A 25958-nucleotide genomic window follows, 5' to 3' on the forward strand; every position below is an offset into this window, starting at 1 on the left:
TGGGCACAGAATGATAATGGCCCTTCAATCAATGCACAATTGATTTCACATTTAAACTTTAGATTCTCTCCGTAAAAAGCCTTCTGTGAGGTTGAGCCGCAGAGTCAGAATCTGCATTTCAATGGGAGCTGCGGATGCTCAGGCAGGAGCTGTGCCAGCAGAGAGGCAGGAGCTCCATCTCTGGGAACACTGGGTGATGTGGGACCACAAGGACAGCAGGGTGCCCTCACAGTGCACTGATTTCTCCCATGAAAGTGATAGGGAAGAGATGGCACGAGGTCCCAGCTCCCACCTCCTGGGCAATCCCAGCACTCAGACCTTTGTGTCCATTCTGCTGCTCAAGACTGGGAGCTTTGAGTTAAAACACAACAGTGCACCCATGCTTCCTCTCAGAAGCTTTTCCGAATGACCACGTGTGTAACATTAACAGCACAACGCTTGTGTTAGCTTGCAACACACAGGCTGGCAAATGAAACCCAGGGTGCACTCACCAAAGGAGACGTCACCAAAGTGGAGGGAAGGTACATCAAAGTGGAAGGTTGGTCCAATGACGCAGCCTCTGTGGGGACAAAGAACAGGCAGAGAGCATTGGTTGGTTAAAGAGAAGGGCAAGGGGTCTGGTTCTCATCACCCCTGTGTTTGGTATGGCATCCGTGGTGGGAGCTCCCTGCAGACACCTAAGGTGAGGCTGGATGGGGCTCTGAGCAGCTGGAGGAGCTGTGGGTGTCCCTGTTTGTTGCAGGGAGTGGGCCCAGATGGCCTTTAAGAGTCCGTTCCAACCCAAATCATTCTATGATTCCATGACCTGGGTGGACAGGAGGCAGCCAAAGAAGAACCATCATCTGACCTGGTAACAACCCTGAACAAGTGATGGCTCTGTGCCTCTGTTTGCCCCATCTATACCACAAGAGCTCAGAGGTGTCCACACTAATGACGTGGAATCACTATTGTAACCTCACGTCCCACCTTCTTCCTACTTCTCACTGGTGCTTCCATGGACTAGATAGATGAACATCCTTTCCTCAAAATCAGCATCTGGAGCTGCACTGCATCCATTCATTTATGTCATGGCTGGAGCCAATCAATTCTTGCTGTCTTTTAATTAAATTGTAGTGAAAGGTGCTTTCTAGTTTTATCCACAGGACTGCCATTGTGCCCCTGTTGCACATGAGCTCAACAGGAGGGACCTTCCTCCATACCCAGCCTCCCATTCTCCCCAACCCTTTCTAAATACCAAAGAAACAAGTGCTCAGGTTGGCATCTAAATAAGAATCCCCATGGCTTTGGCACCTTCTGATCAGGTAATCAAAAAGAATGGACTTTCAGGCACTTCAACCCAACTCTTGATTCCTTGGACCTGAGTTAGATCCTGTGAATACTCCAGGTCCAAATCCCTGCTGCTTCTGAAGAACCCTCCCCAAGTACCTCACATAATCAGCGCTAACCTCTCAAGCCAGCCCAGCTCACTTGGAACAGACAAGCTTCTCATCGCAGCCCATGCCAGGAGATGATGGAAAACTACCTCCAAGCCAGGCACAGCTGGGGACGATGCTGGGAGCTGCCAGGGACAAGCCTTACCAGGCTTCCATTCCTGCTGAGTGAGCTGTGCCCGTGCTCAAGCTAAACCTGAGCAGCTGCCCAGAAGGCTCAGGCAAGCAGCCAACCCCAAGCAACTTGGGCAACAGCTGATAACAGTACAGCTTGCAGGAAATAGAGGGAGGCAGTGGTTTTGGCCACATTTTGTTTTACAGTAGCATTATTTAATGCACGTGCATAGGAAGAGCAGGGTCACTGCAGAGCAAGAGCTCTCATCCCTGTTCCTTCCTTAGCAGCCCTGTGTCCCACCAGGCAGATCTCCTCCAAGAACTGAGAATTCTCTCCATGGAGGACTAAATCCAGGTCACAGATCCCCCTGAAGCAGAAGCGCACCTTGAGCTGGCACCTCAAAGGAGGCTGCAGCATGAAAGATAAGAACTGAAGAGGGAACTTTGAAATGAAGGGAATCTAGGAGGCAGATGCCATCTCCAAGGAACAGACTGCACTGGGAATTATACAGCAGATAGGAATGTAAGGTCAGATGGGCTGCAAAAGAGCCATCATCCAGGAATCAAGAGTTCAAGGATGGGGAAGGATCAAAAAAAAGGAAGAGCGACCATGTTTGACTGAGAAACAAGACCTGCACCGAGCTGAGGGAGGGACCACAAAGACTTGGCACTGGGAGTAAAGTTCTGGATGCCAGTGGAGAATCCAGAACCATTTCATTTGTTTGGGGGAAATGAAATGCCTTTCTGTTGTAGGAAATGAAACCCATGGACAGCCTTGACACGTTCTTGAGGAACGTGGCCATAGCAGGGCAGTGGGTATGAGACAATAAACTTGTATTCTACCTGTGATAAGCACATCTTTCCAAGCAAAGCCTGCCCTTGCTCAAGGAGAAAGCTGCTTATGCAACAACATCTCATGACCAATTCTGGGGGGAGGGACAGAGGAGAATAAATTATTTGATTGTAAAATGTTCCCTCTTGATTTCCAAAAAAAGCAGCACTTTCCCTCCAAACACAAAGCCAACATAATTGTTTCCCTACCAGAGGTCAACAGACCCACTCACCACTCTCACAAAGCAATAACCTTGGTCTTCTTTATTTTCCTTTTTAATCAATATTCCCCTACCTTATTGATAAATCAGCTGCAGATTCCTTTCATCCCTTCACTACCTGGCCTAGTGGTTGGCATGGTACCTCTCAAGAGCTGTTGAGGAGATACAGCCAACCGAAGGCTCTTCAATACCAAGCATCAACATTCCAGCCTGCAACACCACATCCCACCAGCCGATGGGAGGGACCACCTGAGACAAGCTCATATAGCACTCTGGTTTTGAGAATCATAGAATACTTAAGGTTGGAAAAGACCTCTTGGATCATCCAGCCCAACCATCCACCTACCACGACACCAAGGTTCCTTAACACCTCCAGGGACGCTGGGATCACCCCAAGGCATCAAGTCCCCACCTCACCTGACAGTCAAGGTGACGGGCTGGGGGCAGCCGTGCACGTTGACCCCTAACTGCTCCGTGAACTGCCCCAGGATGGTGGAGCAGAAGGAGATGCGGATGTGCTGCAGGCCGCCCGGTGGGACCAGGCCCTCGCGGGGAACAAAGGCAAAGCAGGAGCCCAGCGCTGTGCTTGAAGGCACCATGTGGAAGAGAGCATCGATGGGTCCTTTATTAAACAAGATGACCTGCAGCAGAGAGGAAAAAAAGAAATGCATGAGGAATCTTCATACAAAAGGATGACTTGTTTCCTAATTCAACAATTAGCATCGCTAAGAGGCAGAAGATGCTGCGTGCTGCTGCCCAGTGGAAGCCTATGGAAACACACCACAGCAAATTGCACCTTTGGGTTTCTTCATGCAAAGTAGTGATGGTTCCATAGAGAAGCATAGAACCGCTCTCTTTATCCTTTTTTCAGCCTGTCAGTCCCTCAGGCTTGGCCCAGCCATCAATGTCAGGAGGGGATGGGAGTGAGGTGCCAAACAACTTCACCCGTTCTCTAGAATTCCTCTTTATGAACAGCCACAGCCATCATCTAATTGCTTACCATTAAGGTAAAAAACAATAATTAAAAGCCTGTTGAGCCCCAGCTCTGTTACGGCCGGTCACAAAATGCCCACGTGTGCCTGTGGGCTGCACTGCTCCACCACCAAACCCACCTGCAGCAAATTAAGCTATCAATTGCTGCTGGGAGAAACCCTCCATTTCCAGGGCCTTATCTATGCCTTTTGCATTTATTTTCCCTACCTCCTGCCCTTACAAAATATGCCAGGAGAACTGAGACAGAAATGTCCTTTGCTATTTAATTTTGCAGCTGCTGCTGGAAATATTCAGGTATTCAGATTGCACAATGCTAAACTGAACTCTTAGCACACCTACCCTGAGCTGAGCTTTATCTTCAGTCCAGCTGCTTAGGACAGCGCTGACTAACAACATCATTGACTTATTCATCTCCTCTCAAGTAATGGAAATTATAAATTAATATCTCAAGAAGCAATAAGGTATCAGCATTAAAAATGCATAGAGAGCAAAATATTTTGGTAAGAAAACACCTCAGTGTGTCCTTCCCTGCCACAGTGACGCTTTTCAAAACGTCTGGCATGATGCATTGCCTCATTTACTACCTCCCTTTGGTTGCTCCGCTTTATTTCTTTTTTGCAAGAGCTTGGATGCCAAATACATGGAAAAGTTCCTCGGCCTCATTTGCAGAAACAGCAGAGCACCAAGCGAAGCACAGTGGGCAGCACTAAGCATTCCCAGCTTCTCTGCAGGGAGCGGATCTTAGGTGGGTTTCCCCCACTCACCTCATAGTTGTGGGCTGAGCCCACAAACACCTTCCCGATGTCCAGCTGGTCAAAGCTGAAGCGCAGCCGTGGCCCTTCACCTTCCCCTTTGATGCGCAGGGGCAGCCTGGTCTCACGGCCTGGGGGGAGGAATTTCCATCTCAGTGCAATGATTCCCTTTATTGCTGCGATACATCAATTCCAGCCCCCATCCCTGTGCTGGCTTGGGGCTCCCTGCCATCCCGTTCTGCTCTGCATGGAAGGTGAGGTGCACAAAGAGGAGGAGAAAGTCCATACTAAAGGATTCCTTCAAGTTCCTTGTGTGACCATACAGTCATAGGGTCACAGCATGGTTAGGTTGGAAGGAACCTTAAAGCCCACCCAGCCCCAACCCCTGCCCTGGGCTGGCTGCCCCCACCAGTTCAGGGCTACCCATGTCCTGGGGCACACACAGCTCTGGGCAGCAGTGCCAGCACCTCATCACCCTATATAGCTATTCACGACATGCTAGATGATTCCCAGTGGGAAAGACGAGCCCAGATGTGACAATGACTACACCACAACCTGAAAACTCTCCTGGAACAGCCTTTTGAATGACAACTGACTTTTTGATCTCACAGACATGAGATGAGTGTGCTGGATAAAAGCAAGAGCTATGGAGCTTTGTTGAATTCAATGTCTTTCAAATGGCTACAGCCAAAGGCCAGCTGATGGTAGAGATGAGAGCTACGTTTTGCAGCTCAGATGTTAATTGGAGGGCTGTGGATTCCTATTTCACAGGCACTGTGAAAGACACAGCATTGGGTGTTTGCTGCCAAGAGATTTATCCGTCTGGCATCATGTGTGGCTTCACCTTCATTAAAACCTCTACATCTGAGCCCACCAAAGCTCTTTGGAAACAGCAAATATGTTCAAGTGATGAGCTTTTATCCATGAAGCTATGAAGCTTCTATTCATGCACCTGAGAGATGTACCCCACGGGCACTGCAAGCAGTGGTGATCCTTCTTCTGCAGACTGCCCTCATCCTCTCCTGAAGGAAACCCTTCTTTCTACCTCCACCCAGCCCACATACACCCTGAGGTCCTCCCACCACAACAACCAAGTCCTGGAGCACACAGGACAGGTGGTACCAAGGGCGTGGAGAAGCTGCACCTCCTTTCTGACCTCAGTCCCAAACCCACACCCAATATCATGCGATGGGAGCCCAGATCTTAGTGGGACAGCTCCACCACAGGGCAAGGGAGCATCCACCATTGTGGACTTGGCTCCTCCAACTATCACGGCCCACGTCTGTGAAACTCTTGGCGTTTTTGGCATAAATCAGTTGCAACACAATATGCTTCTGAGTGTAAATCAATCCAAAATCTGTGTGTCTGAGCACCACCTCCCCTTCTGTGTGCTTCCTTCCAGCAGCTCAAGAACCACAGTTTTATTTGCATGAACAACTAAAAGTTCATTCTCAGCTTAAATATTTGCCCAGAGCAAATTTCAAACCACTCTTTTGCTGCCAGATTTGCAGGCTGTGTGGTGCTGATCGGTTCTGCAAATCTCCTGACCCACTGGGTGCTTGCTCCATGACCCACAGAGGCACATGAGACTGGGCTGTGCCATGCATGGGGCTGCAATGGGGCCAAGCTCCCAAACATTCCCAGCAAAGGACGAGTCAACCACATGCACACCACGCTCTGAGGGGACTTATGATGGCATGCAATGCATACACAACAGTCACGCTTCTTAGAGGAAACAAGAAGCAAAATTAATTGACTCCCCCATTGGGCATAGCTGTTGCTTCTTCAGATTCCCTCTGCACCAAGAGACCTTGACTCTGCCAGTTTGACTTGACAGTGCTCTGTTTTACGAGGAAGGTGTGTAGGCACATAATTTAAATGACCCTCAGGTCCTCCTTCAGGGAGGCAGTGGAAGAGCTGAGCTCTCCCATGGGCCCTCCAGGGGCTCCAAGGAGCCAGACCCTTGTTTCAAGAGCAGAACCCTCTGCCCAGCTCTGTTCCCATAACACCTGGCTTGATCCAGGAGCACCTTGCCCACCCCTCAGCCACAGATCAGCCCCCCTGGGGGGAACCTCTGAGGATGCTGCAGCAAAGCAATGGACGCCAGAGCACCGATCCCAGAGCCAGAAGCATCCCTGGGGAGCAATGTTATAAGTAAATCCTTCCCTTCCACATCTCTAACAACCACAGCTGGCAGGCAGGAAGATGGTTTGTTAACACAAGCCCTGTGCAATTACTGGAGGTGGCATTTGCCAAGCAAACCCTGTGCAATTACTGTATAAATAAAATCTGTTTCATGACATTTGTATCTGCCAGCTCAGAGGGCCAAGGAGAGGAAAGGCACAAAGCAGCTGCGCTGGTCGCTGCATCCTCTAGAACTGGAGGACTACTACCTCCCATCTCATCTCTTCCTTTTCGATGGGGAAAAACCCAACGTTCCCTTTTCCCTCTTGGAAAACATCTTGACCACCACCATACGGAGCCCTGGAGGATGGGCAAGGTAACCTGAACCATGCAGCTTGCTGCAAGCACTCCCTGCCTATGCTAGCACAGCAAAGCTGCCACCTCTGCAAGGGCAAGGAGGGTGACCTGGGCTGGTCACACCTGCTCCCAGCACCTTGATGTTCACAGTGCCTGTCTCCTGAAGCTGTCCTGGTACGGAGTTCTCTGTCCTTGTAGGGACAGCATCAGGGGAAACCCATGGCTTGATATCTCATCCCCTCTTTATCACCTTCCCAGAGCACCAGAAGCAGGTTGGCACAGAGTGCTGGTATCCCCCTCCCCAATACTGGAGGTAGGGAGCCCCACCTGAGATGTCACAGTAGACAGTCAGCTGATAGAGCCTGGCTTCTCGGGGTTTAAACATCACATTAATTTCAGCTGAAGAATTTGGCCAGACGTCTCCCTCCTAAAACAGAAGCAGACAGTGAGCTGGTTACCTCCAAACACCACGTTACTTGGTTTCAACCACTGTGAACCATACCTGGACACCAGCAAAGAGCAGGGAGCAAGTGAACACTCAGCAACCAAATGGATGAGAGTCTGGGATCAGCTGTAAAGAAAACAACTGTCCCCAACCCCATAGCTTTAGTGGCACCCGACAGAGGCATTTTGTCAGCTGTAGTGATACCCTGCGAGGAATGACAAATGCAGCTTTATAGAAGGAGACGGGGAGCAGAGTTATTTTCTATCAACAAAGCGGGGCTGTGATTCTGCTGGCTGCTGGGCATCCTCAGTGCTTTGTCCAGACGAGCCTGAAACTGATGGGAGCCTCCAGCGCTCCTGAGGCATAAATATTAAATAACTGTAACACTTCCCATCCACTCGGTGCTCACAGCTCAGAGGACAGATCCCACGGAAATTAAGGAGACATGGTGAGTTATTGGGCTGCAGCTGCAAGCGGCTCCTCTGCACACTGCCTGCCCAGGGACAGCAGGGCAGAGGGGATCGCTTCCAACACCAAGAAGTCCTCCCCATCACCATGGAAAAGAGTGGAAGATGAGAAGGATGTAGAGTCTTCTTGAAGAAGGAGAACAAATACAGGTGCCACGTCTTAGAATCATTAAGGTTGGAAAGACCACTACTACCATCCAGTCCAACCATCAGCCCCTGCCTGTGACCACTCTAGACCACATCCCCATGGCTGTGGGGCTGGTCCTTTTCAACCCCAGTTATTCTATGAAGATGACAGACAAGCCACTCTACTACAGTGCCTTCCCCAGCATTAAACATGTTTGGAAAAGCCAAGTAAGATTTGATACCATGTCATCATTTACTTGTATTACTTACAGCTGGGCAGAACAAGCTCTCACTGAGCCCAGCCCTGCCTGGGTCATCTCTCCTTCCACCCAGACCTGACAAGGTTCTCCCAGTATAATGCAGCAGATGGGTTCTTGATGGTACTAACTAGTCTGCTCTGTGGACCACAGCCAGACTTATTGGCCCTGTGGACACCTGGGGGCAGTTGGATTATTACTCAAGGGTTGACAGAGGCAATACATCTCCCGTTAATGGAAGCAAGCACAATACAATTCATAAGCAAAAAAAAATGAACCTAAGCAGGAAAGGAAGAAAATTAAAAAGCCATTGGCCTGATGAATATGTATCTGCTACCAACGGTGCAGTTTTCTAGCTGAGCAAGTTTAGCTGACTTTGGGATTTGAGGAACTCTACTGTGAGTACATCTGTGATAGAAATAGAGCTGGCACCAGGCTGGAGCACAGCCCCAGCAACACCGCATAGAGGCAGCAGCAGGGAGAGCACGACAGTGCAGGAGGACCTGAGTGCAGGGCCAGCGAGTAGGAACGGGAGTTGGGGAAAGCTCAGTGCTGGGAGCTTGGAGAGCTTCGTAATGGAGTATTTCAGCAGATCCCAGCTCCCTGCTTTGCAGCATGCCAAAGTGGAGGCATGCCCATCCACCATGCCCACCAAACAAGACATAGAATAACCTATAGGAAGCTTCAGGCTACCATCCAATGCTCTCCACCAACACTAACTTCTGTGACAAAGGCAGGCAATAAGGACTAAGCCCTTCCCACACTTTGAGGTAGGATCCATGCTAGAGAAGGAAACTCAGCAGCACAAAGCAGCCTCAGCTGGGCAGCTGGATTCAAAGGTTGGAGGGCAAGAAATTATCAGTTACATTTCATTCTGCTGTTCCATGACTAAAACAAATCCCTTTAAGATAGGCACAACTATTCTGGGAAATTCTGGTCATTTCTCCCTTCATTACTGCTGTATGTCAGACTATAAAGCTAGAAAATATTATGAGTTATTTCTCCTGGGAAATTAAAGTAGGCTGAGGAAGAGGTTCCTCACCACGTTCCTGCTACCCCAGAGGAGAAGAATGGCTGCTGGTTAAAAGGATATGCTTCATTACCCGCCCTTTGAGGTTGGTGTGTGAGACTCGAGCCCCCAAGCAGTGACTGAGACAGGGCAGGGAGAACTTCCATGGATGCTCTCCAGGATAGAAACCCAACACAGGGCGCTAGGAACGTGATACTGCAGTGCTGCTGGCATTACATCAGCCCTGGACAGGCTGCAAGGAAGGGGGGTGGTACAGTACAAAGATGCAGTAGACATTGAACCAAATACCATGGAAACAGCTGCACTGGATCATAGAACTGTTGAGGTTGGGATGACCACCAAGACCACCCGGTCCAACCATCCACCCATGCCTGTGAGAGCTCTAGACCTCCATGTCCCTCAGTGCCACCTCCATATGGTTCTAGATCAATCTGAAGGACAGTGACTGTCCCCTCATCCTCTGGGCAGCTGTGCTGGTGCCCCACCTCTCTTCTGGAGAAGAATTTTTCCCATTATCCAACCTGACCATCCTCCCTCAGTGCAACTTGAGGCCGTCACCTCTTGCTGGACTGCTAGTGAAACGATGCCCATGGTGCACCCTGCTCATTCAGGACACTGTTAAGAACAGCAGTGCCCATCACTCACATCTGCCTCTGGCCATAAATAACCAAACCCATGCTGAGCTGCAGGATGGACCGGTGCTGGGTTGATGCCATAACTTGGAGCACTGTGCAATGAGCCGTGGATGCTTCCCAGCTGCAGGAGGATCCCCACACCCACAGCTCTGTGACCTGGGGATCTCACACATCTCAGAGCTCACATGCAACACTGTGGGATCACTCCCGAGGACAGGACAGTGATGACTTGTCAAGGGCACTGGGACAGTAACAAATCTGCATCCTCCCCGTCCATCGGTTTCCATTTCCAAAGAGTCAGCTCCCACGTGTTTACAGCTCGGCTGTGATGGAGAGAATGCAGCAAAAAGCAAGGGCTGTGTCCTGTGGTAGCCACCTGGGCTTCCAGCACAGCTGCTTCTGCTGACAGACCCTGTGCATTTGCAAAAATAAATTAAACTGACTTGGAGATGCGCTTAGAAAGTCAGAGAGTTGCATAACAGCTTGTTTCCCACAGGCTTGGACGGCTGCTCAAAATGTTTACGGTCACGTGGCAGCTCCAAAATCACCACTTTCCTCTTCTTTTCTCTTATTATTTTTCATCAGTGAGTTAACCCTGTGTGGACCGAAGTGATCTGCAGCAGCACCTGAAAATACTGACAAATGAAGGCAGCAAGGTCTGCAAAGCCATCCTGCCCAGAAAGGTCATAAAGCTGCTGTGGGACCAACAGCTTCCTGACCTCTGCAAACAGTCTGAGGGTGATGAACACTAATCCAAACCAGTCCCTTGTAACAAATGTCTGAGCATTTCCACTATGCAGGTGATGGAGGAAGGGGAGCAGCCACTATCGTTGGCCAGAAGGTCAGCCAAGGCACCAAGGTCCCATCTTTGGGTGGAGTTTACATGACAGAGCACAAAGGGCATCTATCAAAGTAAAAATATTCCCATACCTATGTGCAATAAAAAGCCTATTTCAACCTGCCAGTCTTGTGACAGGTGATTTCACATAGGAGACACAGACATGCTGCTGTAGGAAGGGATTGGGTTATCTGTGATTAAACCTGAATTTGGCCTCCTTTTGTTTCTTTGGAGGCAGGATTAACATGTGAACTGACAGCACTCCAACATCCTTCCTTAACCCTCACATTAAGGTGTGCCCAAACTGATACCTCTGAGCAAGCTCCACGCATGTTTCAGACAGGTGCACAGAGGAGAGGATCTCACACTCAGCAAACAGCAGCTGATCACACGTGGTCCACACAATATCAGAGAGCCGAGTGGAGGTCACTCCCATCCCTGTTTCCCAGTAGGGAAAGCCAAGTGGTGCTCATGGGGCAATGCAGCCTGAATTGGAGGAGAAGGATGTGGAGGGAGGTCCCAGCTGTTGCTTACCACTGGCTCAATGGTGAAGATGTCATCGGAGAAGAGCATGGAGTCTCCTTGCACTTTTGCACGGTTGTTCTGGAAGACACGACAGAGAACGGTGAGGTGCTCCTGCAGAGAGGGGTCCAGCATGCACTCATCAATAAAGCGATCCATCTCATCCTCCTCCTGCCTCCGCAGCCTGTGACACAGCCTGGAGCCACGGAGAGAGACAAACCAAGCGGATAATTGGATAAGCAACACATTTGCAGAGGCTGCCTTGTAAAAGGAGGGCCAGCAACGTGCACAGCGAGGAGCAGCAGCTGCAGCACAGCAAGGGGCTCGCCCTGAGCCTGGGGTCCCACACGGATCATGTCATCACTATTCACCAGCATGGCAGGGTGCTTTGCTCCCTGCTTACAAGCTAAGAATGTGTTTTTGAAAGCTAGCACCCCTCAAAGAGCTCCCGGCCCAAAGCTGCCAACTGATGGAGCATCCACCCATCACCTCAGATGGCTTCTCCTTCCCACAGAGCTGCTCAAGGGGAGGCAGGGAACAGAAACACCAAGGGGCAACCACTGCAGTGCTTTCCTCTGGAAAGGGCTGGGGAGTGGGAAGAGGTTGGATCTCAGCTGCGTTTCCCCAGCACCAGCCTCTTTCTTTCCCTATTGGGGAAAGTATCTGTTTCTGCTCCCTGTAGGTCCTTCCGTGATAGGTCCCTCTCCACTTTAAAAGCAAACTCAAACTCAGACATCACATCACCTCGGTGAAACTGGAGGCTTTATACCCACAAAAACAGAGTGTGAGAGACTTCACTGAGCATCCCCAATAAACAAGCCAGAACCAGTACCTCTGAATTCAGACCCTCGAGTCTACTTAACAACCTCATTTTCTCCCTTCTCCTGGGCTCTTTCAGCAGAGCCCGACTCAGTTCTGTCTCCCCACACTGGTAGACACAGCAGAAATCATTCCACTGCTCAAAGATCACAACCGAGAGATGAGAAAAGAGCACTGTGGCTCGGTGTATTGCTGTCCCCCCCTTCATACTCCAGTCCTCAGCCAAAGACCCAGCAAGTGACAGCTCCAGAGGAGTGGGTGGAAGGCTCCATATGCAGCAAAACCGAGGTGACGTAGAAAAAAAAGGATAGCAGTCATCACCCTGCTAAATTCAAATGCAATTAGAAAGGAAATACAGTCACAAGCCGTTACTAGCTGCACACAGACAGAGCCTCAGGCAAATGCTGTCACCAGTGCCAAAAATACTTGCTTTGGCCAGCTCCCCATAGTGTAATAGGAAATCTTTCTCCATGGCTGACCTACAGAGCTGTGGGTTAGGAGAGGTCACTGAGGTGAGCAAGACTGAACCCAGGCTCCATCCACGGGCAGTGATTCGACCATGAGATCCCAGGAAGTTCTCTAGGAGGGGGACAGAGCAGAACCCTGACGTTCCTAATGATCCACACCATTTAGGATCACATTCAAGCAGGGGATCCTGCACTGCTTTTCGCCATGAAGAACTGTTCTGAGACATCAAAGGCTTCTCTTCCATTGGGTTGTCTCTTCCTTGACTGCAGGGGAACAGTGCAAAATGCAGACTTACCCAGTGTGGGCTCCACATTGAACATATTGGGGCATCCAAGGATGCATGCACAACCCGAGTGCACTCATGTTTATTATGGGGGGTCCTTTATCTGTCTATTTACCCAGAGACCATGAAGGCACCTTTTGTAGGATACCCACCCTATGAGTGCCCATCGAGCTGCAAGGCAAAGCAGCAGATGTGGGCACACAGGGCACAAAGATGCAGCAGAGTTACTGGCTTCCCATCATTTCAAGCTCATTCAAACAGAAGGTCACACTAGCCCTAACTCCAGCACTGTTGTGCTCTGAATTTGCACAGGTTCAATTCTGCAGCTTCCTGTGCAAAGCTCAACAGTTGTGCCTAGATGCTGCTGCCCCAAGGAACCAAAGCATGCTCCTTGTGGATGAAGGTGACCGATTCCTGCACAGAAGTACAGAGCTCTGGGCATCATGGAGAGTTCAGATTCACCTCCCAAGATGGGCAGCCCCAGCAAGCAGGAAGATAATGGCACTGTGTGCATCAGGAAGGTGACAGCAGGGCACTAGCACTGGAGCTTGAATGCTTCCTAAGGCCTGCAGCAAGGAAGACCAGAACACTCTGGCCAAAGCCCAGAACACAAACTGGTATGACAACAAATGTAACTGGGGGGGAAAAAAATGAGGTGGAAGTTAACTGTGAGGAAACCTGGTTGCTTTGGATGACTTGGGGTTCAATGTGAGACAGGCAGGTGGGAAGAGATGCTGAAGGAATGGTTTGGGGAAGCACCAAGAGAAGGTCACGAGGTTTCTTTTAACACATTGAGCTTGCACGGAAGTCACACGCTATGTAATTAAAAATAGAGAACAGTGGAAAACTAGCTTTGGCCTTTAAGGCATTTCTGACCTAATTATGTTGAACTTTATTTGCTCAGAAGCCCTTAAAAAGTGCTCCAGTTTAAGGTAGTTTCCTGATCGGCAGCTATGGGTTCAAAATAACTCTGATATACCCACAGCCATCCAAGTCTGAAAAGTCAGATAATTCCCTAAATCACACAAGCTTTTAAGTGTAATTTCCAATGCACCACCCCCCCAGGCTGTGTTCCTTTGCTGCCAGAAACTGAAACCTCACAGCTTCGCCAAAGACTCTCCTTGAAGGACCTGTCCAACCCTTGGCCTCTCCAGCACCATTGTCACTACCTGCCCTGCCTCTCACTGCCACAAAGACACACAGAGCTGGAATCCAAAGGCACTTCCAAGCCCCACCTTCCCTCCTTCCCTGAGCTCCCTCCAGCCTCTAAAGACAGCAGAAGAATCTTGTTGTGCAGGGAAGGGCAAAGCTACATGATGCTGCACAGCAGGAACCTTCTGGGCCAACAAAGAGCTCTCCGACACCTTCCTAACAAAGCTGTAGTGAAGGCACTGCAGTGGGTTTACAACAGCATTGCTGCATATAGCACAGCTAAGTGCTGCTTCCCAGTGCAGTCCTCAGCCTTGTGGACCCTCTGTATCCCCAGGATCCTGAGATCCCATAGGTTTGTGCTCCCATAGAGCATGGATTTGCAGTGTGAGTCAATGCAGTCACTGCAATCAATATTTCATCTCCAGATGGAACAAAGGCAAAAATGGAACAGGAAGAACAGAGCTGCATTACCCTGAAGCTCACACATCTGGATGCATTTGATGGTTTAACTCATCCTAGGATGTTCAAAACCACTAGAGCCACTTGAAGCCACACACGAGCTGTACCCCTGGCAGAGCATCACCCTGAAATGAATCTATCACACCAACCTCAGCTTCTGCTGATCCTCCTCTTCCTGATTAACAAAAGCCTTCCACTGGAAGTGGGCTATGATGTTGCTCCGGTTGTGGATGACCACAGATCTCTGGTTTGCCAGTGTCAGGTAAGTCTTTGCAATCATCAAAGAGTTCCTGTCCAGCCTGATGTTGACATCCACCGCTGCTCCATACAGGCTTGTGAGAACATCTTCACCTGGAGTAAAGCAAAACAGAGCCTTCACTCAGCTCGTTTGCTGGTGGAAGCACAAAGAACAGAGCAAAGCACAACTAACAACAATTAATGACAGGTTTTAGCTGTATTGAGTTCTTGGTCCCTTCTTGCTAAATAGAAAGATGCATGGGGGCCAAAGGGATGGTCAGAGGAACAAGTGAAGTGACAGCCTAGAGCCCACACTCATTGTGTTTGGTGAGGATGTCTTAAAGTCTGCCATGCAGCAACACAAGGACAGAGCTGGGCACGTGCTGAATGGACTCAGTAAATCCTAACATAACACAACAGCAATTGCCCACCACACATCCAGCCACAGTGCAGTAGAATGGTGTTGGTTGCCCCTTCTTTCTGGGGAATGAAGCCAGTTTCATCCTTAGAACAGCAAACCTCTGCAGTCATCCATCCATTCCTCCCCACACACAAGAAATTCAGCCTTCATGTCCTTTAAGAGAGTCGCAGTGGTGGGCATTCAAGTCAAGTTTACATTGCAAGAGAACCAGCAATCTTCCCAAGGAGGCAACAATCCTTTTTGTATAAGGGATTCTATAACGGATGGTTTATCACATAAAAACCAAGTCTGGTAGAGACAGAGATCACTGCCCTTCCTCTTCAATGAGTACATGGCACAGAGTCAACCAGAGGAACCCAGAGCCAAGGAATCATAGAATGGTACCATTTTTCATAACGTTCCCATGAGTTACACTGAACAAACAGCAGTGCTCTCTTCAAGGAATGCTCATTCACTTGGAACACGTTGCCATAGGACAGAGGCTCACAGTTCCACATCCAGAGAGCACCTGGACACGTCCTCAGGAGACAAAAACCATCAGCAGCTATTAAACAAAGATGAGACCAAAGCCTCCAGGCCTGAGAACTGCCAGCCTCAGGGCCCATGGGGGAACACAAACACAGCATATGGACACTTGCATGCTCTGCTCAGCATCCCCTGCTGCTGCTCTTGGGGACAAGCCACTTGTGCTCTACTGTAACATTCCCTGGACTCAGACTTCCTGGCCCTACCATTATTCACAGAACACTGCCTTATTCCAGGCTGTCAGCTCCCTCCTCCTTGCGTGCTTTGATACACCCAACAGAAAGAACAAGACAGCTCTCATCCAGCAACCTCAACAAAGCAATGACTGAAATGGAAATAGAGAGCAGAGTTTATACGCCCTTACAGATGCTTTGGGTCATGTGCTGCTGAAATGTGCGCTCTGAAACAGCAGAAACACTGCTTCATAGCACAAGAGGGAACAGCATCCAGAGAAGCACAAATTGCTCTGAAATAAAAGGACAAGTTTTGTTTAGCCTGGAAGTACATCTCAATGAATGGACGAGGGAATTCTTAAACAAGACTTCAAAACAAATTGAGGGTCTTATGAAGAATGCTTTCCTACCGATCAACAGCTGGCACTTTCCCCTTCATTGATCGCTACTCTATTAAGGAAGCTGGAAACAAGACAAATATTCTGCTGCATCTCCTCACCTCTTCTAGGAGAGCCCGCAGCCAACCCTGGAATATCTGGGTAGCACAGAAAGCAAGTTTATTTTCATTCACTCAGCTTGTCAGAAGGTTGTCTTGCTCTCATCTCTGCTATAAACACAGCCAAGGAGACAGATCCTGCCAATATATCTCTAGAAACACAAGAAAAATAAAGCCGAGCTCTTTGCTCAATAGGTGTTATGGTAGCTCAGGATTGATCTGGGATAATTCTCCTGCTGCTGTCTCATGGACAGCATATTGCTGCTCCTTCCAGCCAGCCTATGGCAACAAGAGGGTCCTGCCCCAAATGCAAGCAGCCCTGAGACAGAAAAGGGGGCAGACAGAAAGCAATGACTGCTTGGCAATGGTCAACATGGCAGGTTGGGACCTCTCCATTAAGCAAAACAGGCTCTTCTTGCATCAAAGTTATAAAAGACCTCTAAGACCATCAAACCCAACCCCAGACCACCCCCCACCCCCATATGCCTCAGTGCCATCCCCACAGCTCTGGGACACCTCCAGGGACTCCTCCCCATCCCTGGGCAGCTGTGCCACTGCCTCACTGCTCTTTGGGAGTAGAAATTGTTCCTGATATCCAAACTGAACCTCCTCTGGAGCAACTTGAGGCCATATCCTAAACCATCTCCAAGCACCAAGCCCAGGAACCTGTGCTTGCCTTGAACAACGCTGTGGTTGCACTGGCAGGGATTTGTTAGTGGGTGTTTGAGTACAAATGCAGCTTAAATGTTAGCAGCCCTTCTCCTGCCAAGCGAGGGACCATCTGCCCCCACTCACAAGGCCCTCAAGAAGGGCAAAGGTTTGCAAGAGGTAGGATGCCCTTATCTGAATCAGTTTAAAAGTCATTACTGAGAGCAGTTCTAGAAAAGGGGAACAATGACAGGAACTGCTTGCTAGCTCTTTCAACATAAATAAGAGCTCTGGGGAGCAATTAGATCCCCTCACTCTCATTGATCTGGGCTATAAAAGCCTATAACTGTGCAGCTGTGTGGGGTATTAGTTACCAGCCTTCGGTTTGGTGCAGCGCTACCACTATCAACACAGAGCTGCGTTAACTTCACACCTCATTTGCTTGCAAAAATTGGCCTCCCTTCGCTCACCTACCTCCCAGCTGCCATGAGGCAGGCAAGGCTATAAATCAGGCAGAAACCAGGCAAGGTGCTGGGAATTCTCAGTGGCAGACGAAGGAAAGCACACCATGCACCACCATTTCCCACCCAGCAGCTAAGGGTCCCATCACAACATGATCACAACTCATGGCCTGCATGAGCCTGTATGGCTCACATCAATGCTGGATGGATCCCAACCCCCTTCTGAGGGCAAAGGAACCTTTAAAGGGACCACAAATAAACTCTTGCAAGAGGCAATGAGTTTGAGCAGGGAAGAAGCAATCCTGCTCCAGCCTGGCTGCAGTTAGGACAAATGAGAGCATTCTGCCTTGAGTGATGTCAGGAACATGAAGCACAACAAGGGCTGAGCCCCAGCTAAACCCCATTGCCCATTCACATCCATCAGAGGATGAAAAGAGAAAGGGAAAGGTTTGCTCTACAGACTGAATCAATAACATTTTCATTTCATTCTCCAACAAGTTCCTGGAAGCCACTGATTGCGACTCCAAGGTGGATGACAAGACCCTTGGTGGAAACAGTGTTCTTAAAGAAAGAAAACAGAGCTGTATAGAGGCAGCTGATCCCTCCGAAGCCTACATGAGCACAGGTGGAGATCACAGCAGGGCAGTGCTGTTGTCAGATGCTTTATCCTTGTTGGCAGCTGTGATTCAGGTGGTGCTGGCAGACCCATTCCTTTGTTGAGCCTCAAGCAGCAATTAAAAGAAAGCATGCTGGGATTCAATGTGTTTCCTGCATGGGTACAGCCATCACCAACACACCACCCAGCCCTTGCATGGATGGCCTCACTGTACATTTACCAGCACAGGTAAAACTGGTGCTGGACAAAGGGATTCAGCATCCTAAAGTGATGGCTCATAAACCCCACCTGTGCAGGAGCAGAACAACTACAGCTGCAGCTGACTGCTCCTCTTTGTCCATCAATGAATGACATGGCCTCCACAACACCACTGATGCACACTTTGCTTCCTTCCTCACTGTCACTGCTCTTGTAGTCACCCATCATCCTCCAGTGTCTCCATCACACCATGCCCAGCTCACTGCTATGAGTGACTGAAGAGCTCCACATCAGCTCCTTAATTAGTAATGGTTAGATGCGTGCCTTTTGTTTCCCTCTGATCTCATGCCCCATTTTTCCCATTTGAGATGAAATGCCCATTTTTCCACAAGCTGGCAGTTAGGACGTGGGGCTCCAGAGGCCCCATCCACAGGCCAATTCATCCACGTGCCAATTCATCCACTTGCAATGGGGAAAACCCACACGCTACAACGACCCAACACAGTAAAAACTCACCCAATCTGGTTGACAACTGCAGAGCTGCAGGCAGATGCTGCTGGCACCTTCCACCTGCCCTCGTTGCAATTACTCAAGGAGCTGAGCTCTCCCTTCCTTACTCTGAGCACACAGAACCCAAGGAGCACCATGAGCCCAGGTCTGGCCTGCAGCAAACAAGCTGAGATTCGCTGTAGGATGGGGATCTTGTTCAGGGACTGCCAGCCTGCACCTCATCCCAGGGAGCTGCTTGCTGGAGCTCTGCACCACGAGCAGGAAGGACAATAACAGAGCAGACGTTCTTGCTTGAGGGCTGGCTCTGCTAGGATACATCTCCTAAAATTCACCACCTCTGATCTCTCCCCTCCAACATTCTGCCCCCAGGCTTCTGCATCTGCATCACAGTCACAGAGGAAGGAAAAACGATCTGCAAATTACTTTTATCACTGGCAGCAATAAAAGCATCTCAGTATGTAGTGTCTGTCAGCTCTGCACAAGCTCAGTGGGGCTTTGCTAATTACTGAAGCTTCCTGCGCTGACAAAAGGATCCCAGGGGACATGGTGGCCAATGGGAAAATTAAAACAAAGTTATACAGAGTCATTTGAGAGCTGTACAAGTCCTCTAAAGGCCCACAGGTGCTACAAGCAGCCATGTAGAAGCCCTGTATGGGGTCCCACAGCTCAGAGATCACCCCTTGTATCATAATGCAGTGCTTCTTGGAGTCCAAGGGGAGGCAGGATTGTAGGGAGCAGAGAAGGGCTTATCCTTCCACACTTCCCAGTGCTTCTCCATCACCTCCTTTCCACAGCCAGCCCATCTCTGCTCACTGCATTAAAGCATCTGACATAGACATCATTCCTTGGTGCCATGGGACTAGTGAATCAGTTTTCCACCTCTATCACAGCTCTGGGAACCCATCGTGCATCTCCAGAGCCTGAGCATCCTCTCACTGATCCCACCCTACACTGTTCACATGCAACCTGGCCATCTCAGCTGAGAACTGCTTGAGAGCTAAAAGAATAGCTCAGCTTTATAGATATGAGCTCGGTTGTGTCTGGTTTCAAATCCACCTATTTTATTTTCCCATATCCACATGGTGTGGGCTGGGAGTCACCCAGGAGCACCCAAGACACCAATCAGATGTTTTTTGCCACATGCAGAACCCTTCCCAGTAGAAAGGCTTACCAGGCTGGGTTCGTAAGCTCTACAGACTCACACCACCACCTGCTGTCAAGGTGACAAACAGGGACATGCTGCAGCCCAGAACACCTTAAGCCCCCTCCATTTCAGAGCAGGCTGGAACTTTCTGCACACAGATACACAGGGGACGTGGAGCAGTAGAGACATGCAGAACATCAAGGCCAGGTTTTCACTTCCTATACATTCCCTTTGCACTCATCTGAAAAGCCTACAATAAAATCATTACCCAACCTCTGCAAAACCCACACAGCAGGCACCCAGTGCTACAAATCAACCAACTGACCCACGGAGAACCACAGCCAGTCACAAGCCAGCAAGTCAATACAGACACAGCCACGCCAAAAAAGTGCCTCCCAGCAGCCTAAGCTGCTATTTTGCTCTTAGTGCTTGTTTCATAACCAAGTCTGGTGGCAGCTCTGCAGGAGCAGCACGGCTGCTTTCTGTATGCAGGTCCTGCTGCTGACCAAATCAACCCAGCCCCACCGTGAGGGCTGGAGCTCTGCACCACCCCTGCAATAAGCAGCTTTGGAGAATGACTGATTAAACGTTTCAGTTTCACTTCAACAATTCAACTCTGCAGCATTTTACTTGTTTGTATGCTGCCAAGCTAGGCAGATAATCTCTTTATTATTCCTCTGCTTGCCTCCCCTATCTGTAGGTTACTTAAAAATAATCATAGCGTTGTGCTGAGAGGCAGAAGGGAGATCGTGGGCTCATCCCCAGGTAGGTGGCATGTGGCCCTGGGACGTCACCCACCCCACACCAAGCAGCTGCACACAGGTCAACCACTTTGGGACAGGTCAACCCAACCACTTCAGGGCCGATGTAAGAACAAAACTCAGGTTTTCAGAGCAGACCAAGAAAATCTTTGTCTTTCTCTCCATCTGGAGAGGAAAGTGAGCTGCAAGGATGGAAAGGAATGATGGCATCACTGTGGTGTGTAGGGAACGTGCTGGCACCAGGAATGCACCAGGACACACAGAAGGACAGACTCAGCCCATGTCATTGCTTCATAGAATGAAATCGTTTTGAGTTGGAAAGGACTCATAAAGGTCATCTAGTCAAACTGCTCTGCAATGAACAGAAACACCAGCAGCTCCACCAGGCACTCAAGAGCCCAGTCCAGCCTGACCCTGAACATCTCCAAAAGCTGAAACATCCAGATTTCCCTGAATCCAGATGTTTCAGAGAAAAAGGTTCTGAAGTTGCTTGTAGGGAAACTTCACATCGTTCTGTCTGGAAGGCAGCAGGAGGTGTGGACTGCATGTTGCTCAGCACTCACCTGTGTCGTAGTGAACCACCAGGGACCCGCAGTGGTCTCCAGTCTTCAGTGGGTAGAACTCCACTGTTACTTGCACGGTATCACCAATATTAAGGGTCCCAACGGAGGGATCGACAGAGAAAGGGCTGCAATGCAAAGACAGGCATCAGAGACATCACAGGAGATTTGGAAATAATAACCCCTTTCAGGGCCTAAGGCTATTCCACTTCACCTCACAGCAGATAAAACACATCAGTAGAGTAAGAACAGAAGACATAGGATCAGACACACAGCTACTTTCTCCCACTTCTGAAGAGATTCAGCCCTCAGAAGAGCACGTGATGCAAAGTAACCCCTTCTCCCCCATATTCCACATCCAGCTCTTCCTCCATGCAGCGTCTCAGGAGTCAGACCACCAGCAACTCAATCAGAGAACTGTTTTTGAACAGCACAGGCCAAAATTGCTATTTGCATGCAAAGCTGACCCCAATTTCCTCAAGTCTATCTTACCACCTTCAAACCTCACCTCAAGAGAGGCAAATGTCAAAGCAAGGCCTGTGCCAAGGAGATTACAGCCTAGAATCAGACAAAGGAATAAGTCTTCCTAGAAGACCAGAGAACAATTATGCATTAATTTGCAGAATTCAGCATTTTTTACTTTGAAAGTAACCTGTTTTAACCTAAGGAAGGGCACATTATATCAGCCACTCAACGAAAGCTGCTCTAAGAAAAGGAACAACCAGGAAAGTACACGCACAAACGTAGATTAGAGCGAAGCCACAGAAACAAGACAGCAGCAAAAGGATCGTCCCATTTTCAGCCTGAAGGATCCCATCAAGCACCACTAACAGGAGCATATCAAAGGGAGGTTAACAGCTTGATGTATTCACAAAGCCACGTTAGAGTCTGCAACTCTGGGTTGCAATCCAAGCTTGATAACCATTTGCTTGGTCTACCAGACAAATTCATAGATCCATAGAATCATTAAGGTTGGAAAAGAGTTCTTGGATCACCAAGTCTGAACCAACCCACCCTCCCCATGCCCACTGACCACATCCCTCAGTGCCACACTGCTGTGGTCCTTGGCCACCTCCAGGGGTGGTGGCTTCCCCACCTCCCTTGGCTGCCAGCTGTAGAACTCTACCTTCACACTAAGGGAGAAGCCAGATGAAGCATTGCAACTTGGCTTCACGGTTCTTGCTCAAAAGACAGAAGTTTTGTGTTCAGCACTTTGCTGGTCGTCAAATTATCACCTCCAAAACTTGCTCTGTGGAGCTTTAACCATTGATGATTAGAAAAAGGCATGCACACAAAAATAATGAGAACTGGAGACACGCACAAAACGAACTTTGTTCATCTGAGTAGTGACAGCTGATAAAATTGCTGGAGTTTTTGCTTGTTAATGAGATATAGCAGCAATTAGTGGTCTGACCCGTTCACATTATGCTTGTAGCATTGCTGCTGCCTCTAGAAGGAGCAGCAGTGAGCCCATAGCATTTGCATACTGACTAAAGGAGACCTCAGCCTCTTCCCAAGGCAGAGCTCGCTCCGCTGCAGCTGAGCAGGAGGTTCTCATGTATGTCCAGTAATGTGTTCCCAGCCACACCAAAGGGCTCCTCAAGGACACAGTTTGTTCCTTCCATCAGAGAACATGGATCAGAGAACATCATCAAGCCCTGTTAATGGCAGCTGCCTGCTAGGGAAGGGATTCAGTGACCAGCATTGCTGAGAAGTCAAACAATTATAGGATCATTAAAGCTGGAAAGGACCTTTCAGATCCCCATGTCCAACCCCAGCCCACGCCCACATCCCTCAGTGCCACATCTCCACAGGTCCAAAACCACCTCTGTGCTGCCTGGGGCAGAACTGGTGCTTGGGTGTGACCTCCAGAGTAGCAAAAGGAACTCAGAAGGGGCTGCTAATGAAGGGGATCCCCCACGTTTCAGTGCCAGTTCCTGCTCTATCTCCCAGCTCCTCTTCACCATTGGCTGGGATGGAGCAACCCCGCACCTCCCACATCCTACCTCAAATCCTCCCACCATCCCTCACTTTGTCAGGACACAAAGATGCAAAAGCCCTACAGCTAAACTCAGTTCCCCCCAAACTTCTGTCAAAGCAGCTAAGCCACTCTCTGCAGCCCCCAGATAAGAAATGGTAAGAGACATCCCTGCTGCATTGTAATAGCCAAGTGAAAACTACTGCCAAGAACGGAAGCTGGCAGCCTAAACCTTGGCCTTTTATCCATTAATTGTCATTTAATTGTGAGCTGTTCTTTAAAGATAATTCTGGCCCCGCTAGATCTGCCCTCGTAATGAATCACCACCGCTCCCAAAAGACGGGAAATCTTTCAGAAGATAAGCTCTGTGGTTTCTTTTTATAATAGCTCGTTTCCTTCTGACTCGGTTTTTAAAACGATGCCCGTTTGGATGTTTGCTTTGGCGTACATCAAAACTTCTGCAGGTCCTGCTCTTTAATATCCCAATGGTGCCTTGCAAGCACAGCCAGATCCCCCAGCTCACGTTATTCAGCCACACCAACTTGGAAGAGGCTTCTCACTGGTATCCACTCAACTCTCATCTATTACTGCCCTTTGGAAAGGGACTGATGTTAGAGAAAAGATGTTGTCAGTTGTGGATCTTGGAAGCATCCAAGGCTCGAGAGGAAGACAGTTTCTCAGTGCTGAGAAGTCTTGTGCAGGATCAGCAGCTCACAGCTCCATCTTTCTGCTCTTTCACTGCTTCTGTCCTCCACGTTCACATCCTTTTGTGGTCTTCATAGCCTATCCTATATGTCTATACACGTATGTATATATGATGGCCTACAATCTGCTTCCAAGCACCATTTTCAACTCAAATGTAGTGAAATGACATTTATATTCCTGAGTATCAGAGAAGAAACTCATTATTGCACCTTAATGATGAGGAGAGGGTGACTTCCTACGCTTACACTTATTATTTATTATCAAGCTTTGCAAGAAAAGGGAACATAGGCAAGACAACGCCAGGCAGCACAAAGGGAGGGCTTTGTTTGCCAGTGGTCCAAATGTGACTGTGTTGTCTGATAGATGCCATAGAAAGAGAGAGACCTCTGAGCAGGGAGCAGCTGAAGGATGCTGAATTAGCTCCACAGATTCACTTCCTTTATTCAGTAAGAATTAAACACATTCAACTTAAGCAGCTTAAATTGTCCTCCAAATAAGAACAGACTGAAATTGCCTCACATTTTAGCTGGTAAGGTTGGCGCTCCTCTCCCAGAGCACCTACACCATAACTCTTGATTACTGCATCTTACATTTATACTGAGCTCTCCAGGACAGGGAACATAAGTCATTCATTTCCAAAGCTCCTGGCACAATCCTAAACGCTCTGCGATGATAATTAATCATCAAGTTGTTATGGAAGTTATTCAGGAGAACAAGCGACACATTCAACTAAATCTTCTCTAATAACGATGCAGCCTTTGTTCTACCCTCCCTAACAGGGAAATTAATCCTCCAACATTAGCAGGAGAATGGCCTCTTTCCGTGAAAGGCTGTGTAAATATATTTGTTCAAAGACAATTGTCAGCTAACAATCTATTACCCTGCAGAGCAGCTGACTCTCACGTCTCCTTGGTGTGTCAGCCCAGAGGCCGTTGTTTTCCTGCTAACCATGCTCAGCACATGGGCACAAGAAGCTACAGAAGCTAATGGAACCTTCAGTATTGAAAGCATTCAAAGCTCTACAAGAAAAAGGCCTTTAGTTGCAAACCTGATCAACCTCTGGAGCTGGTTTTCTTCCAAGCAAGCAGTTTATTTGATGATCTCTAAGAGGTCCCTTCCAGCTTGAATTCTTGTCATTCTACATGACAATTCGAAGCCATCCCATTTCCATTTCACATACTCCCCAAACTTCTCAGTTTTCCTATTCATCTCTGCATATATGCAAGAACACGAGGCAGACAGACAGGCATTAGAGGAACTCAGCCTTTTTAGGGGATCCCACTGAAGTATTCTTAATGACATTTCACTGAACAAAAGCAACAAAAAAAGAAGAGCGGAACACAGAAACTTCTGAATAGTTAAGAAGGAATCCAAAGGAAAGCAAGTGCCACTCTTAATTAGAATAAAATGCTTCTTAGATTCAAAGATTTAAATCATCTGCTTGAAATTTCAAGCTGGTTTTCAGAAGTTCATAATGAAATGGAAGAGATGACAGATACCCTCAATGGGCAAGAGAAATCATATCAGCTTTTGATCATTGAATGCACAACAATCCAGTTATCCAGAGCTCTGCTTTTTTGTACAGTTTGAGATGAAGCTTTTCTAACATTTCCCATTCCTTTATGGCAAATCGAGACTGAAGGGTTTGATTGCCAAACTTCAACTTTTAATATCCATAGCAAGCAGAACTCAATATATGCTGTAGCAACTATTCTATCAACTGATAAGTGTATTGAAAAATGCTAAACACCCCGTCAGTCTCTATTTAGATTCTGACAGCTTGACCTAGAAATCCCAGAGGAAAACTGCAGTGACTTAGAAGTTCCTACCTACACATTTTCCACAACGTAAAGGCTTCCTTCCTTCAATGCACAGCACAACCTTTGAACTCAGTTATTTACTGGCTTCTCTATCCATGTATTTCTGTCCTTTTCCCCCCGATGCAAAGCTTCAGCAAAGGGGATTTTTAGTAGGAAATATCCCATTCCCCCCTTGTGGGATGTTACACTCTTTCCCATTCTACTTTCTGGTCCATCCTTAGGAAGGCAGCAGAGGAGAAGAAAATTCCAGACCTCTGCTCCCCTGGTCTCCCCAGGCTTCATAGGGGCTCCTCTTGGGCTCCATCCTGTGCATGAGCTAACTGAGGCACCTCCTGCCCCCACTGGCATCCATCACCATTAGTTGGAGCCACAGAGGAGCTCT

General features: G+C 48.7%; 1 protein-coding gene across 7 annotated transcripts in view; it reads right to left on the bottom strand.

The window, feature by feature from the left end:
* HYDIN (HYDIN axonemal central pair apparatus protein) overlaps window positions 1-25958 on the bottom strand; it is a 108217-nt gene that overhangs the window by 57982 nt on the left and 24277 nt on the right. For all 7 annotated transcript variants that reach the window (XM_032447003.2, XM_085550882.1, XM_015873865.3 and 4 more), the window contains exons 7-13: window positions 21077-21201; window positions 14473-14674; window positions 11155-11338; window positions 7150-7249; window positions 4354-4472; window positions 3014-3237; window positions 492-559 (exon numbers count right to left, since the gene is read on the bottom strand). In XM_032447003.2, coding sequence (XP_032302894.2) covers window positions 492-559; window positions 3014-3237; window positions 4354-4472; window positions 7150-7249; window positions 11155-11338; window positions 14473-14674; window positions 21077-21201 — 1022 coding nt within the window. The remainder of the gene's footprint in view (window positions 1-491; window positions 560-3013; window positions 3238-4353; window positions 4473-7149; window positions 7250-11154; window positions 11339-14472; window positions 14675-21076; window positions 21202-25958) is intronic.

The sequence above is a fragment of the Coturnix japonica genome, chromosome 6 (assembly GCF_054131305.1).
Source record: "Coturnix japonica strain WE chromosome 6, WE-NBRP24, whole genome shotgun sequence".
Classification (NCBI taxonomy): domain Eukaryota; kingdom Metazoa; phylum Chordata; class Aves; order Galliformes; family Phasianidae; genus Coturnix; species Coturnix japonica.